Consider the following 18389-nt stretch of genomic DNA (forward strand, 5'->3'; position numbering starts at 1 on the left):
CCTAATTGAGGTTTCCTATAATAATAATTATTTAATTATTATTCAACACTCACTGGCACTAGATAGTGCACCGCAATAAATAATGCTAACTAGCATCTAGTCACTGGCACACACACATTAATAGATAGTGCAGTAAAAAATCCAAAAATCAGCAGAGTCTAATACTTCATTACTTGATTGTTACTACAATCAGCAGCGTAGAGGAAGCCATCATTATCGAGAGTAAGATGCCAGGTATTGGTTTGACCATTTATCGTCTTGATATGCTTGTGCTCCGGATCAAATATTTCCACACGGCCCGGTTTAGTGTAAGTGCCAATGAAAGAATAACCCTCAGCATCGATACAGATTCCACAAGCTTTAGTCACCTTATCACCGCCATATTCAGAGATGTATTCACCACCTTGAGTGTAAATTTTCACCGTATCTCCACCGTAATTTGCCACATGCAGATATCCTGTTGGGTCAATCGCAATTCCGTAAGGACTCTTTATTTCTCCTCCCTTTTGGCCCTGACCAGTGATGTGAGAACAAAAACGACCGTCAGCTTCGAAAACAGACACTCGGTTATTTCCATGCTCGGAAACAAACATCTTTCCCTAAGGGTTCATGTATAGATAACTTGGACCACTCAGCTGGCCTTTTTCTGATCCTTTGGTACCAAATTTGGCTATAAACTCCCCGGATATTTTCAGCTTCTGAATTCGATGATTATCTCGATCTGCAACATAAATAACATCTTTTTTCAGGAGAATGCCTCTTGGGGCAGAGAATTTCCCATCATCACTACTGCTGCTACCTGGTGTGCCGAGTTGGGAAAACTGCGCCCCAGATTTATCGAAAGCCACGATACTGTGATTTTGAAGTGTAGCATATAAATTTGAGTGCTCATCCAAAGAAATACCACGAACATTAGTTGCATTAAACGTCTGGATACTTGCATTTAGTGTGGTATAATCCCTTGGCTCCCTCACGTATACGATGAACGGACTTCTTTTGATGTGCTCGTTGCTAATAGTAACAGACAACACATGCTCTCCGATACTCGTCGGCATAAATGAAGCGCTGTACGTGCCATTTTTATTGTCCGTGACAGCTAAACTAGTGGGGGATTCTTCGGACCCCATCAGGCGAATAGTTGCGTACACAGGCTCGCTGCCTTTAGGATAGGGTTTGTCTTGAGAATCACGGGCTTGAATAACAAACTTCCTCTCTCTGCCTTTTACTGCCTTCGGGATGAACTCAATCGTTGCAGTGCTCAGCGATGGACAGCAGCCGGCTTCGAAAATAGCTGCTGAAGTGTTGGTCGCCATTTGAAGGTATCCCAATCACTGTGAAAGAGAAATAAATAAATAGAGTGCTGTCACTGTCACTGCATTATAGCTATCTGCTTTGGATCATCTGTGGTTATCACACCAAGGGCATATAAAAGAAGAGAGGGCAGCAACAGCAAATGAGCAGAGTTCAAACGTGGGCGAATGAATTCTATTGTTAGCACTTCATGGAAATGCACACATTCCTCCGCCCATGTTTGAACTCTGCTAGCTACGTGTACTGATACACACCCTCTCTTTTTTTATATGCCCTTGATCACACTATTATTTACGGGCTCAACATTTAGATTTCCTCTCTGTTTTCAGGGTGGCGGATTTGCAGCAAATTCATTAGCACCATAATGTGTCAACAAGTATATGCATTGGTTTTTATGCCTTGGGGCGAACCGTACGAGGGATACGGTAAAGCTGACTGTGTGTGTGTGTGTGTGTGTGTGTGTGTGTGTGTGTGTGTGTGTGTAACCGTACGAGTGATACGGTAAAGCTGACTGTATGTGTGTGTGTCTGTTCCAGCTCAGTGGCGGATCCAGAGGATTCCAGGGGTTCCATTGAACCCAGGCCCCCTTTTGCTCTTTCTCTTAAATTGCTGACTAGGTTTTTTGAACACTTTTTGTGGTTACAGTACAGCACTACATGTACACGTGGCTATTACTGTGTGGAACCAGCTCTCTAGGCCAGAAACAATTACACAAGTAAGTAAATTGAAATACAGCAGTTTTGCTATGCACGATTCTCAAGAGACAGAAATTGCTTTCAATGTGAGTTTTTTATGTAGACTTAGCCAGAGCGAAGCTCGTTGCTTGAGACTTAGTAGAAACTATTGGTTGCAAAGTCTTCTTTGTGTTAATATAGCCTAGCTTGCTTAGCACTATTCTAAATCAGTTATAGGCCTCGTCGCTCACTATGGGATTATGAGACCCTCAGGTATACTGACATCCATATACCCTTTTTACTTTCAGATTCATTATTTTTTTATATTTTATCACTGACAAATTTTATTGGGACAGTGTGTAGGTGTTCTCCAAAAAGTTCGCGCTGTTGGAACCCCCTTTTTCTTTTTCCTGGATCCGCCACTGCAGCTGTAACTGTTCAACTGTTGCAATGCGACGAAAACTAACAGCTTCTATAGGCTTCTAGCCACGTTTCTTGGATTTTGCAAACTTAAGCTTCTTTTTGAAATTATGGCTGATTTGCTCACGTTGAAGGCTGTTCATGTTGTAGCTGGTCTCTATTTCGTAGCATCATTTGTTGGCATAAAGTTTCTACGAGTTAGCCTTGCACTAAAGCGGCTATTAGCTAAAGAGTCAGAAAAGAGCTGCTAAGGCAGCTAGCCCACCATTAATGTTGGGAACTTTACCTCTCCCCTTATTCCTGTGGATCTAATGTGCATGCGCCCTCATCCCCGCATGTGAGACATGGGCTATACTCTCTAGGAGGCAAATAAAATAATGAAGAAGTGAGACAATCCAGATTCTGGCAGAATCAATTTTCATCTTTCTTGGTCCTAGTAAAGCCACAAAACACTACAATGATACTAGATGCATGTACACAAGTCTGATAGATATATTTGTCAAATGTAGAAGTTTTCTCTACTACTTCATGAGCGAAGGCATAATAATATGGGGAGAGGCATCACTCGTTTTTTTGGAGCCAGATATAGCGCTTAGCATAATATACTCATCCAGGCATGCTCTCAAAAGTACACATCCAACTTATGAGAGCTGACTGTGTGTGTGTGTGTGTGTGTGTGTGTGCGTGTGCGTGCTTCCACCTGTAACTGCTCACCGCGGCCGGTTGCAATAGGGACGAAAACTGTATACCATATTTAAATGCCCATCTCGTTTAAACGCCCACGATAAAAGCTCTGTCTTCGCCAATAAACGTCCATCTTAAATAATCGCCCATGTATGGGCGTACGTAGCACTGTGAGTGGAGCTGAATTAGCACGTGGAACCAGTTGCAAACATGGCAGCATAGAATAATAGATACTATTTATAATAGCAAAGAGAGAGATACCGACACTGAGGGACAAACACCACTCCTATATGACTTAAGATTTAAGCTGAGAGCTGTGCAAGAGTTTGGAGTACACAGAACAATAAACGCCCATCTCGTTTAAGCGGCCCTCTACAGACTTCAATATGAAATAAACACCAGGGCATTTAATCAAGTAAATACAGTAGGCCGCTTCTAGCCACATCTCTTGGATTTTGATTTGCAATTCTTTCTTGAGTTATGGCTAGTTATACTTACAGTGAAGGCTGTTGCAGTGTCTTCAAACTCTCGAAAACAACCTGCTACCGTATAGCGGGTAATTTTCGTGGGCAAGCTGGTCTATACCCCACAAAAACGTAGGCATGGCTTACCGTAACGCATCACAATGCAGTGAATGCAATGAAGTTAAACTAAATTTATACTCACGAAAATCACCGTTTTCCAATTTTTACCCACAAAAATTACCCGCTAACTAATACAGTTATACGGATATAGACATGTACTGCACTGTACTAATGACCAATTTGTCAGCTTACAGAATAACTGGCCTTAAGTTTTGTGAAATGGACTGTAAAGCGTATATACAGTAACTCTATATGCCCTATGCAGTGGCGCAGCCATGCAGGATTTTGGGAATTGCAGGGCTCAGAGCATGGGTGCTGAATAACATACAAAAGGTCATCAGCAGACACTATACGCATTAAACGGCCCTGCCCACATTTGACATAATTCTAGTAACTGTGCTTGCATGCAGTAACTGTACAATGATTCAAACTGATTCAGTGGAGTTGATTGAGCACAAAAGGGGGGAGCCCCAGTCTGCCTACACCACTGCTATTCTGGTGGTAAGTCTGATACTGAAACAAACACTCGAACTCTAAATTCAGTTGTAATTATCTAGTCTCGCTTGCCCCGCCCCTTTACTGAAGAAACGGGGTAAATTTTAAAGCAACTCAACAGCATTTCATCTGAAACTCAGTACGGAAAATTAGCTTGCTACTTAGGATATTGGTAGAGTGAGAAGAGAGTTGCAAGACTAAACTGATGATGCAGCCATTAATTTTACACTTGAGGCGGCATCAGCACCCGCGGTGCTTTCATTTTTACTAAGATGAAGCACCGCAGGTAGAGGTGCCAAAGATATATACATATAACTCATTTTTGCAGCATGCAGCAGCTAGGCTGAATCGAGAATTACAGCACTTCAAAGAGTGGGTATGGATCGACCTAGCCTCGATTCCAGGCCGATTAAAATACGGCCTGGTACCTATTGCAGGGGTGATAGTGCGCATGCGTTAGTTTATTCTCCAGAATCTGGGGAATCCCCTTTTTCTTTCTCTCATCTATTTTCTATCTTTGTACATCAACTTAGCTCTCTATTGCGTTGTTCCAGAAGGCTTTCACACTAGTCTAAAGCCAGAAGAGGCTCTCATCTACCTCTATGACGGTTGTATGGTCAGGATGTCTTACCTTGGATCTGTACAGGCTATGGGAAGTGTATGGTGCCTCAAACTGCTACTTGCGAAGACAACCCGGCTATAGGACCATCCTAGACGTAGATGAGAGCCTCTTCTATCTTAAGACTAGTGTTCAAGCCTTCTAGACCAACGCAATAGACGGCATAAGCCACAGCTTTACAGAACTCAGTCATAGAGATAAAGTATTACGGAACATATTTTTAGTAAACGGACTAATTTCCCGTGTAATTTACTAAGGTTTTACGTTCGTAGTACGATTACCCATATTCTGGGTAATTTGAAGCGCATGCGCACTATCACCCCTGCAATAGGTACCAGGCCGTATTTTAATTGGCCTTGAATCGAGGCTAGGATCGACCTAGCCTCGATCCCAGGCCGAGTTTTCGCTTTTATAACGGTTAGGCGAACAACTAGGCCTGGTACTAGTTGTCTGCGCATGCGTCAGTCGTTCGTCAGATTCTGACGAATGGATATTCTCGTTCACTTTCGTGACATTTATATTCGTGTACTATCGTGTACTAGAAGTCAGTTCCCGTTTTATCATTATTGGAATGGCTCTTAGCTGAAGCTTCTCTCTTCTCTGAAGCTTAGAAAACATTATTCTGAAGACTGAACAACAAGGGAAGAGGTATAAAGCTTTGTCAAGCTTGTTAAGGTCAGATATTTTTGTGTGGGCCCTATGCTATCAAGTCTTGTTCATGTTTGGTATTAAAGATCTAGGTAGACTATAGTATCATCATTAATATGGTGGATCAAGTGAAGAGTGTGAGCTAGAGAACTTGGTGCTGCCATCATCAGCTCGTCGACAATGACACTATAACCTGTTTAATACGAGAAATTTAATATGTATAGATCTACACGTGTTTTGAATGTCTACTTCTCTGTACAGGAGCAATGGCTACTATCCAGCTATCCCAACATTGTTCCTCTTGGCTATACTAACGGACGAGACTGGACAGTTTAAGGTAAGGGTTTAACCGTGTTTGGTTTCTTTAATATTGTCCTATACTTACAGGACTGGAGTATGACCTGCTCGTTCGAGCGTTGCTGGGTAGCTCAGAGGCATCAAGAGAATCTACGTTTTCTCAAGCAAAGTTTAACTGAGTTACGAGTTGGGGCCTAGAATCAGAGAAGTCCAGCAGCCTGCTAAATTGTTGAAACGTAATTTGAAGGCATTCAATCATCTTGAAGTTGCCCTGGGTCACTGTAATCGTGCTGCAGCACAACTGGCAACTCCCCAGGCCCTTGTGAAGCAGCTCCTTATGTGCATCTTTTGTGTACTCACTCTGTGCATTTTCTGTGTACAAATTTCGATTAATGATTTATTAAATATTTTTGCCGACCACAAATACAATGAAAATTTGACGCATGCGCGACAACTAGTACGGCCTAGTTCTTCGCCTAACCGTTATAAAAGCGAAAACTCGGCCTGGGATCGACCATGATTTTTGTTAAAAACGATCAATGCCAAAAGTTCAATGGCTGCGCCAGCATAGATGGGCGTGGCCCGCCTCCAAAAGGGAGATGGGTTGCAGCCCTATCTCAGAGGAGGAACGCCAGGGTCAATATAGGGTCACATTTAATGAAGGATTAAACATTCTTGTGCTGAATATATAGCAGCTTAGCGCTTCTGTTCTTTATATGCCTGCTTGGAAAGCTTACTATACCTAGATCTATCCAGTGCAGCAAGCCAGTACATCAAAATTTATACCCTAGCCACTGAAGGCTAATTTCCATATCTTGTGGTTTCAAAGAATGCAATAAAAGGTCAAAGGTTGCAATTAAATCCTGGATCTCCTCTCTCAAGCTGATTCCTCTGGGGCGCGATAGCTCAACCAATTTCTGTAAAGAGGATCAAGCTATTGGTGGTGTGTAAACTCAGGGGCGCGAGGGTAAACTCAGTTTTACATGTAAAACATAGGGCCACGTGGTGTTTTAATTAGTGACCTTTTGACACTGGCATTCCTCCTCTATCTAGCATTCATTCTGCTGCAGAAAAACATGCAGCACCAATCAGATTGCAGACTGCTTACATTACGTAAGCAGTTTGCAATCAGATTGTATAGCCCTTACGTAATGCATTTGTTGGCTTCCCAGCTCCTTCCCTTCTCTGCAGCAAGCTGAGCTTTGTGGTTAGAGGCGCGGCTAATATTAATGATATTAATGATATTCATAGTTAGTACGCAATGCAGCAGAACGAATGCTAGATACAGTCGATTTCAGCTGCGTTTGAACGTTGCGTATTTTGCGTAGATCTAGCTAGTTGCGTAAGCACTGAATTGCGGGAAATTCAAAAGTCAACTATGTCGTATGAGCCAGGGAGAAAAGTTGCTTACTCGGTAGATCTTAGACATAGAATGATATGGCAACGCTTTGCCATGGAAGAACAGTTCAGATCTATTGCTTGGTGTATCAGTTGGGACTGTCTACAATATTTGCAAGGTTTTTGAACAAACTGGATGTGTTGATGCAAGAAAACTCGACCGTCTAAACACTCGAGTGCTCTCTCCATATAATGAGCAAATCATTATTGGCTTGTTGTTTGAAAATCCCTGCCTATATCTAGGTGAAATATGCCAGAAAATCGAGAATATTGCCAGTCTCAAGGTCTCGACATTCACAGTTTGCCGTATCATCCAGATATATAGGTTTACACGGAAAATGGTACAGCAAGTAGCTCTGCAGAGGTGTAGTGAATACAGAGGTGATTTTATGGCTGAAATGCAATTTTTCGGTGATGATCAGATAGTGTGGCTGGATGAGACAGGATGCGATAAAAGTGATCATATGAGAAAACTTGGATATGCCATGAGGGGTACCCGTGCACACACACACACACCCGTGCACACACACACACACACACACAGAAAACTGAACAGTGGTCCCTTCGACAACTAAAAGGAGGTCACTGGGCTCACTCGTAATTACTGGGAGATTGGCTGCATGTGGAAAATAATAAAACCAGGTACATATATTTAGCTACACTTTGTGTCGACCACGTAGCCATGGGAACAATGCAATACAATCCCTTACATACGGCGAGAACCACTTTAAATGACCAATTAAACGAAGAGTCCACACGCACGCACGCACGCACGCACGCACGCACGCACGCACGCACGCACGCACGCACGCACGCACACACACACACACACACACACACACACACACACACACACACACACACACACACGCACTGATATCTTTTTATTTTGACTAATGCCTGGAGATAATTCTAAGAACCAAAATATTTTACATTCCCAATGAAGACACGTTTTATATAAAAAAAAAAAATATATATATATATAGCTATATATATAGTTAAATTTTTTTATCGAATGACCAAAATACCCAAAAAAATGTTAGTGGTACAAAAGCGTGGGCATATAGTTTATGGCTTCTCTCAACCAGCTACCAATAACCACAAGGTTAAAAGAAACATGACAGCCCCTACAGTCCTACACAGTATCCACATGATAAAGAGCATCACAACAATAAATATAGCTAACACAAAGGAATCATGTGATCCCAAAAAGCACATGCATGGACTTAAAAAATGGCGAAGAAAGCAACCGTGCAGTAAGCAAACGAATATTGTACATATCACTAGCATTCTATTATGCATTCTATTATGCCTCGAGGCGTAGCCGCACGAGGGATACGGTAAAGCTGACTGTGTATGTGTGTGTGTGTGTCTGTGTGTCTGTTCCAGCTGTAACTGCTCAACGGTTGCAATGCGACGAAAACTAACAGCTTCTATAGGCTTCTAGCCACGTTCTCTTAGATTTTGATTCGTGGATTTGCAAACTAAAGCTTCTTTCTCGAGTTATGGCTAGTTTCACTCACATTGAAGGCTGTTGCAGTCTCTTCAGAATCTTTCATAGCATCATCTGTCCGCACAAACTTTCTATTCAACATATGAGTTAGCCTTGCACTAAAGCGCTAGCTTTTTGTTAGCTACAATACTCAGAAAATATCTGTTAAAACAGCTAGCTAGCTAGCATGCAGTAGCCATTTGTGAAATTGATCTCTTTAGACACACCCTTTAATTATTCCTGTGGATGTAATGCGCATGCGCGCTCATTCCCCATGTGTGAGAAATAATATCAAGATCCAGATCCAGATCCTCCTGGCAGAATCATCTTTGTCTTGAAGGCCTGGTAAGCCACAAAACACTACCATATAACAATATAGATAACAATATGCATGTACATAGGTCTTTTCTTCTTAGATATTATATACACTGAACTACAGATCCTGGAAGAATTCTTTCTTGAGGTCCTAGTAAGCCACATAATACAACAATAGATGCATGTAAATAAGTCTTTTCTTCTCAGTGACTTTATATAGATAAGCTAACTTTAATATAAAATTCATTATAGAAACTAATATAACACTCTAATACTTTTCAGCAAAAGCAAAAACATGGCGAGAGGCATTAGCACAGCGCCAGCTTGAACACTAGTTGTAACTGGTTACAATGATGTGCTAGTAACATGTGACTGTTGTTAAAATATGCAACTGGGAATGTGCTAGACGTGTGGGGAGAGTTGGCGCGCCTCCAAAGATCTTTAACCCACCGTTTCCGATTGTCAAGGTCGGACATCTAGCTACCCCCGGTTGCTATTCCAATGTGTTTAACTATATAACTACTGCTCTAAGCTGTTTAGCAATAATACGAATATTTCTTCCTAGGACACAGCATAAGACAATTTGTTGGACTATTACATTTAACAAATACCATGATATACGTATGTGTGTTTGCTGTGAGCTGGAAAAGGGTTATCTTCATGTTTGAGAAATTTGAATTTTTGAAGTTATTATATGAGTCAGCAGGGTTTCAGTGGACGGATATACACCCAAATTAATTTTTTTATTTCAATATCCCAAACACACACACACACACACACACACACATACACACATTCAGCTGGTGTCAAGTAAGCACCATTAAGAGACAAGTTTAGAGCATAAAACTCAGTTGCTGGCTAGTAGCTAGAATTTTATTAGGTAAGAACCAATTCAAGGCTCAGATGTTGGCAGTGATTCTATCCTGAATGCAGGCACAGAATACATATTAACAGCCTGATCTTAGAAACATCAAGTGTATTTCACACCAAACCATATCCAAGCATGTACATGTATGTACACAGTCCTGAATGACATGCATATGCAAGTTAAGAGATTCATAATCCTTTTAGCTGGTCATGTGATCGTGTCGTATCTCCTCTGTATTGGCCCTACAATATGCCATGATTATACTGGCACTGCTATATTCCTTTGATCTCAGAGGTCAAAAGGCAACAATGTATAATAACTGTATCGAAACCATGCATATGCTGTCTAGTGAATTTACCACACGAACCACAAATTGCCACAAATGTCTAAAAGAAATGATGTGAAGTATTGGGTGAAGGGTGGGCTCTGGTCTCAGAAAGGTCACTTTGCCCCAGTGCAACATATTGGCCCTATAACCATTAATTTTGTTGCTTTTTGACCTCTGAGATCAAAGGAATAGCAGTGCCAGTAGTAGTCTCAAGGCCAGACTCCTCCCGGGGAGAGAGTCTGGCAAATAGAGTCACTTTTCTTAGTTTTCCAGAGGAGGTTGTACACGCGTCATAATGTTTTACGGAGGAAATGTTGAAGAGAACAGTAGCTATTCTGCCAAGTCAACAGACTGCAAGTAATTTTAGCACTCCATACTAGTAGTAATGCACCGTGCCTGTCGTACCTCCTCTGTGTTAAATATAGAGACGGTTGGAAGGAAGTTGAGGTCACGTGCAAAAAGCAATTAAAAGCAAGAGTATATGATAGAGAAGAGAGTATCGAACGTAGGTGGCATACTGTACATCAGATGTATACTATGCGGAGAGTAATGTGACTTTCTGCATCTGTCACAAGCTTGGAATTTGCACACTGACCAATCCAAGTGGTGTGGGTGATGTAATCTACTTTCCATGACAGATACAGGAAGTCACGTTACTCTCTGCAATTTTTTTTTTACTGAAACAAGTTTATGCACATAATATATAGGGCAAAGGTACACAGAAAATAGCTATAGAGCTAATAATTATTAATCTGTAACCTATAGTCTATAAACTATACAAATGAAAAGAGTAATTGGTCATTTGTTCCATCCCTTTTGACGATAAACTACGAGTGTCAAATGTTAGCGTGTTCCATCTTGAGAGTATTCTAGGAAAATATGAGTGTTTAAAGCTGGTGGTCCTGGCAAAGCTAACAGTAAACTGTGAGGTGTTCCCGCACCTCGACTGGTAGTGACGATCTTTGCGTCTGAACAGGGGGGGTTGGAGTATGTCATGTCTCCAGTGACAATCTTGAACAGTATGCATAATCTTGACATGTTTCTGCGATCAGCCATCTTATTGAGATTGCAGCTCGATAGGAGGAAATTATAGCTGGTACCCCAATTTTTGGTATATACTTTCGGGGAAAATTTTAAAATAAATGTGACCTTTGAGTGAAATTCCTACCTCTCACCCAATTGTCAAACCATTGCTTTTATAGTGACACACTGAACAAGACATTTGTGGTTCCTATTATAAATAGCATATGCATGGTTTCGATGCAGTTAATACTTGGGAAATTTTTGTGGGTTGCAAATTTTCGCGTTTTAGTAGTCAACGCAAAAATTAAAACTGGGAGAAACTCCCACGCACCGGTATTTCACATAGTTCTTTGTGATTTAACGGTGATTTTACGGAGTAAGTATGCTTACATACACTATTAGTGTTTCTATTCGCTCCACCTTGCTCAGGTATTCGCTCTTTTTTAGCGAATACCTGAGCAACCACAGCACACGCCCAGATACAATCAATACCAGGCTGAGGAGGCGACCTAGCGTTCAATTGGAGACGGATCGGCCTGGGATCGAGGCTATCACATACCCTATAGCGGGTAATTTTCGTGGGGTAAAAAATTCGTTCAACTCGAAAAACGGTGGTTTTCGTGAGTAAAAATTTCGTTTAGTCTCATGGCTGCACTACATCCCTACGTTTAGGTAAGCCACGCCTACGTTAAAATTTCGTGGAGGTCAGCTAGTTGGGCGTGACTCGACCGTCCCTGATGGGAAGTCAGGTTGCAAGCCTATCTAAGATTTTTTCTAGCGCCAAAATCAGATTGCAGCATTTTTCACGTGCTTGGTTACACTTCCGTTTGCATCTAGTTGCGAAACCGCATGCAGTATGCTATGGTTTATTCATGTCGGTTAACACCCACTTGAAAAGAATAATATTCATGGCAGTGTTTACATAATGCAGCAGAACAAATCCCAGATAAGTTTGCAACCCGACCTCCCGTCAGGGACGGTCGAGCCACGCCCAACTAGAGGTCAGCTTGCCCACGAAAATAACGAATATTTTACCCCACGAAAATTACCCGCTATACGGTACTCTTGATTAAAGCTATAAATGTGTTGAGTTCGCGCTATTATTGTGTCTAGTCAGCAGTTTAGTTGGACACAAGATATCAAGAGATTATTGTGTTTGGATCTAGCCAAGTAGAACCTCTATTAACGACCACCTCCAAAGAGCAACCACATTCTATATAACAGCCAAGATAAAAATCATCATTAAAAGTCATAAATGTCACAGCTCTAAAACAATTTTAATGAGGTCTGTGGACTATAGAACGGAAATTTGAAGCACGTAACTTTGTTGAATAAATGTCGTTGTATTGGATATAATAATAATGTTCATGTACGTTTAACCCCTGCGCCCGCCGTTAGCTATGTTCGTGGAACTGGAGGATTGAAACCAGTGAAATTAAGCGCCTCGAAGTTCGCACTACACGGTATGTTTAATGCACGCACCTTTTTCAATAATAATACTGCACAATAACTTTGCATGCAATCATAAGTTATGATTATAGTCTGCAGTGGAACCTCTCTATAACGGACATCTATGGGGAACAATGTTTTGGCCTTTATACAGAGATGGCCTTCGTGAGAGGTTGTTTTGTACACAAAACTGTTCATTTGGGACCTGGGTGCCTGGCCGTTATATAGCAACTGGCCTTTATTCAGGGTGGTTGTTAACAGAGGTTCCACTGTACTTCTGCAACAACTACTGTACATGCTTGTACTTGCTATGAACTCACATAAGCTCAGACGACGATACTCAGTCTCTCAAGAAATACTCAGCTCTGTGGTCAGATTGCAGGTTACCGGTAGAGTGCTTTGCATCCACAAGGGAAAGCCGACACAGCGATACGCGCACACCGGAGGAGGCATCATCAGTGAGCCACGCTCCTTCTTTTGTGTGAAGGGGCGTGGCTTAGTTATTAAGCGGCGCGGCGCTGCGAAGCACTATAATGTCACTAGATGTCTGATTTTCTACCCAAAAACAATGAAAAAGGTCACCTTTGTGACAAAAGGCCAGCCCAACCCTAGCCTCCTTCACAAGGCCTAAACAAGCGGCCTGGAATCGAGGCTAGCCCAACCCACGTACCTGATGCAATGCACTCTGGAAAACAACTGATTGCACAAGGTAAAAAAAAAAACTAGCTAGCATTTTCAATTTTTATAAAAAGGCAGTCCTGGTAAGCCACATAATACAACAATAGATGCATGTAAATAAGTCTTTTCTTCTCAGTGAGTTTATATAGATAGCTAACTTTAATGTAAAATTCATTATAGAAACTACTATAACACTTGAGCGAAAGCATAATATGGCGAGAGGCATTAGCAAGCGCACGCTTGCAACACTCGTTTGATTTTTTTTCATAGGACCGGCATGAAAACCTATACCGTTATGGTGGATGCAACATTCCTATTCATCTATCTATCTATCTATCTATCTATCTATCTATCTACCTCGGCTATACCTTCTGTGCTATGGCTAATACTTAATTTAGCGTTAATTATAAAATTAGTATCCATTTATAATAGTAGGTAAAACGAACCCTATACATGGATGCATGTAGCAAAAGTCAAAGCTTATAATTATATAATGCCCTTGTTCGACCCCATCTATAGAATTCTTGTGTGGTATTATGTATGGACCCCACACTATAATATAGGCCCTGATAAATTATGCTCGGAATAATTTTAGCGTAATAAGGCAATTGGTAAAAATCATTACATTACATTTTGCATAACAATCGATGTTCTCATGGCAAAAAAATGGCTGAAGGTGAAGATTATAGATCAGTTCAAGTCAACAAGATAACAATGAGAATCGTGATATATTAATTATGGCTTGTGTCGTTGTGTGCTGTGTTTATGTCTACGTCTTAATATTTTGTTTATAATCTTTTTATATAGGGAATAATCAGATTTTTATGAGGGTTTTTATGAGAATAATAGGCACGTTTTTAATAATGGGTTGTGTGAAAAAAAGCAGGACCTATCCCACACCAGCCTCAATCAAACAACTGCAGCATTGCATGGGGACATGAATGCAATATTACAAATCAACACTTAATATCTAGCTGCACTTTTATGTTTATGGCTGCCAGTTCTGGCCTGAACACGTACAAGACTGAGATAGTTATTGCAAATAAATGTTAGAGCTCAATGTCATACACAGTTCCAAACAATACTCCAGATAATCGTCTCTCAGAGGGGGGAGGGAAGAGAGAAAGAGGTCTGGAGACTCTTGCCAGCACTTCCTGTGCTCTTGGAATGTCAATTAGGGAGGAGACTGTGATATTGGAGGTTATGAAGATGTAGTAGATGTAGCAAAGCTCTCATTTCATTGGCTGTATCCAAATTCCATTAGCTGTAATCCAAATTCCACATAGGCAATACTCGCATTTCATTGGGTTAAAAATCACCTGACATAGAATATGCATTTCATTGGCTCTGGCCACATTCTGCTAGAGCACACGGAAATGCTGCAAGAGTCTCCAGACCTAATCCTTATTCCTAGATCTCTAGATTTTGCCCCCGAGCTATTAGGTCTGGCCCCCAGACTATAGTAACACACGCTTAATCAGATGGTGCAAAAGAAAATTTTTATCACTGCTTGTTTCCTCAGAATGAGTGTGTCTGAACATGCATTGTGTCTGATTATAGATGCCTTACTCTACTAAGTAGAGTAGCAACACCACTCGGGGTAAACAAGTTTGGCTACGTGCTCTTCTGAAAACGCTGCAATGGCATTCCAAGTAAGCAAAACTAGGGTTAGGCATAACTCGAGAACGAAGCATTACTTTGCAAATCCACGAATTAAAATCCATGACTAAAGCCTATAGAAACTCTTACTTGCACTTCATTGATCCTTGAGCAGCTATAGCATGCAGTCTACACACACACACAAACACACTACGTATAACCGTATACCTCGCTTGCGCATGCGCACCGAGGCATAAAAATGACACCACCTATTTTTACAAAACGCACTTCTACTTTTCACTGCTAATCTTGGCGGTAATCACAGTGACACCTCCCATAAGTAACTGCTAAAATTTACGGGCTAAGTGATACACATCTGGTTGCTAATAAATAGCTATAGCCTCGAGACCAGGCCGATTAAAATACGGCCTGGTCTCTATTGCATGGGTGACAGTGCACATGCGCAAACTGAGTCCCCCTCAGAATCTGGGTTGACTCGTATACTTTATAGTAAACCATTGTAAAATTATACCGTAAATTAGTTTGTTTATACTAGTTTCTTTCCGTATTAATTTTTAACAAATACTTGTCTCCTGTGAAGCTGTGGCTTATGCTCTCTATTGCGTTGTCGAGAAGGCTTGCTAGCTAGCTGTGGCCCTGTTGTCGAGAAGGCTTGCACACTAGTCTGAAGCCAGAAGAAGCTCTCATTTGTACAGAAACCAAGTTCAAAACATCACGACCATCCAACCATCATAGAGGTAGATGAGAGCCTCTTCTGGTTTCAGACTAGTGTGCAAGCCTTCTCGACAACACCATAGAGGGCCACAGCTAGGGTTGCAGCCCTATCTAGCATTAGTTCTTGCTGCAGAAAAACATGCAGCACCAATCAGATTGCAGACTGCCTACATTACGTAAGCAGTTTGCATTCAGGAATGCATATGCACCAATCAGATTGTATAACCCTTACGTAATGCATTTTTTTGTTGGCTTTCCAGCCCCTCCCTTCTCTGCAGCAAGCTGAGCTTTGTGGTTAGAGGCGCGGTTAATTGGGGCGAGCGTATGGCGCGCCGTGTGTTTCAATAACAATGTCTGCATGTACATAGGCGTGCCCTGGTGTGAATATACCTAGATAGCATGCATGTGCAATGATCGCCTTATGCAGTGATCATGTCTGCACATGCAACCATTAATCTCTGCGTGTGCAGTGATCATGTCTGCACATGCAACCATTAGTCTGTGCACATGCAGTGATCATGTCTGCACATGCAACCATTAGTCTGTGCACATGCAGTGATCATGTCTGCACATGCAACCATTAATCTCTGCGTGTGCAGTGATCATGTCTGCACATGCAACCATTAGTCTGTGCACATGCAGTGATCATGTCTGCACATGCAACCATTAATCTCTGCACATGCAGTGATCATGTCTGCACATGCAACCATTAGTCTCTGCGTGTGCAGTGATCATGTCTGTACATGCAGTGATCATGTCTGCACATGCAACCATTAGTCTGTGCACATGCAGTGATCATGTCTCCTTGTCAAAGGTTTCTTTCAAAGATTTCACAATGACAGAGGGCATGTGATTTAAGCTGTTAGCCCTAAGACTTCGTCTGGAACTCTTATAGTCAAGAAGGAAGCTTATCTCCGTTGAAGGATGATCACTGCACACGCAGAGACTAATGGTTGCATGTGCAGACATGATCACTGCATGTACAGACATGATCACTGCACACGCAGAGACTAATGGTTGCAAGTGCAGACATGATCACTGCATGTGCAGAGACTAATGGTTGCATGTGCAGACATGATCACTGCATGTACAGACATGATCACTGCACACGCAGAGACTAATGGTTGCATGTGCAGATATGATCACTGCATGTGCAGAGACTAATGGTTGCATGTGCAGACATGATCACTGCACACGCAGAGATTAATGGTTGCATGTGCAGACATGATCACTGCATAAGGCGATCATTGCACGTGCATGCTATGTCGGTATATTCACACCAGGACACGCCTATGTATATGCAGACATTGTTATTGAAACACACGGCGCGCCATACGAGCGAAGCGAGTCCCTTCCTAGTGATGAACGTTGCAATTTTGTCTGTGTGTGATGTGTGTGTGTGTGTGTGTGTGTGTGTCATGGACCGGCACGATATTTGTTTTTTGTACTCGTGACCCTTTACCAAATTTTACGTGAAAGCTGCGCATGGGCACAAGAGCTAGCTACACTCAGGAACGAAGGCTCGAAGGCTCAGACAAGACACAGAGACTCTTGAGGCTACAAGCACGCCTACAGCAGGTCAGAGCAGCTCAGATGGGGACCTTCTGAGCCTAAGATCAAACAGGCACGCCTGCAGGAGGTCACAGTAGCTTACTTGCCATGTTTCACTTCCAAGTCTTGTGTTTTTGTGATAATAAACCTGCTAGCTCAACAGGACAAAACAGAGATCGAGGCCAGTCACTAGGACAGGTCAGAGCAGCTCAGATGGAGACTTCTGAAGTTGCACAGCTACCTTTAGACAATACAGCACTACGGCAGGTCAGACCAGCTCAGATGGAAACTTCTGAGGCCACACAGGCACACTTACAACAGGTCAAAGTAGCTTGGATTGTTTACACTGACAGTATACTATAGTCTTGTAATTTGGGTCCAGCAAAAAGTGATAATATCTCCTTGCTTAGTTTGTACAGCCAGCTCTTTCGTGCTGAACTTTCACTCATAGATATAATTATGTTTCACTCTTAGTAAGTCAACTTCATGTTACACCATGCACAGTCAAAGACAACAATCCTACACCACTCTGACAGAATAATTGTCATGGGTATACAGCTGGCATAGGAAAGTCGTATCTACATGGACTACTCGGTTACTAGCCTCGAGACCAGGCCGATTAAAATACGTATTTAATCGGCCTGGATTCGAGGCTACTCGGTTACTCACAATCACTGTTTATTTCATTCGATTCATGTAAACAATAATTATACTGTTTATTGTTTAATTAATTATACTTAAAATTACCACATTGTACCAAATGACTGTACAACAAATACAAAATTGCTCGCTCGCCCCAAACATGCTCTGCATGCTCCTAGTATTAATGATTTCATAGTTAGTACGCGCAACTCAAAACTCCACCTCTAACTATCTAGCTCCACCTCCAAATATTCATTCAGTGCACATTCGCAAAGCCACGTTGCTGAGCAGACCAAGGTCCCCCACAGAGTTGCAGACTGTTCAGCAGCTATCTCACCATCATTATCATGTCACTCTTTGAGTATTTTTCAGTTGAGCCTATAGTTTATGGCACAATATTAGTGCCAAAATTAGAGTATATACGTATTTGTATCTAGGGGGTACTCTTTTTGTAAACTGCCACTGGTATAGAAAATAAACATTCAGGGGTACACTTTTTATCACTTGGGGGTACTCTTATCAGTTTGGGTACACAAATAATTCTTTTGAGGGTACCTACTCTTCCATATTATAATTACC

The 18389-nt window shown here is 41.7% G+C and overlaps 2 protein-coding genes and 1 long non-coding RNA gene across 3 annotated transcripts in view; 1 reads left to right on the forward strand and 2 right to left on the reverse strand.

The window, feature by feature from the left end:
• Positions 1-49: 49 nt before the first annotated feature.
• Positions 50-18389, reverse strand: part of LOC135338815 (uncharacterized) — a 35036-nt gene continuing 16696 nt past the window's right edge. Inside the window, exon 10 of the mRNA XM_064534893.1 lies at positions 50-1331. The gene's annotated coding sequence lies outside the window, so the exon portion shown is untranslated. The remainder of the gene's footprint in view (positions 1332-18389) is intronic.
• LOC135338974 (E3 ubiquitin-protein ligase TRIM71-like) lies at positions 600-1313 on the reverse strand. The gene has a single exon (XM_064535063.1). The coding sequence runs from the start codon at positions 1311-1313 to the stop codon at positions 600-602; it is 714 nt and encodes a 237-aa protein (XP_064391133.1).
• On the forward strand, positions 5152-6155 carry LOC135338127 (uncharacterized). The gene is made up of 3 exons (XR_010395430.1): positions 5152-5462; positions 5697-5772; positions 5823-6155. It is a non-coding gene; the product is annotated as an uncharacterized LOC135338127 (long non-coding RNA).

The sequence above is a fragment of the Halichondria panicea genome, chromosome 7, assembly GCF_963675165.1.
Source record: "Halichondria panicea chromosome 7, odHalPani1.1, whole genome shotgun sequence".
Taxonomy (NCBI): domain Eukaryota; kingdom Metazoa; phylum Porifera; class Demospongiae; order Suberitida; family Halichondriidae; genus Halichondria; species Halichondria panicea.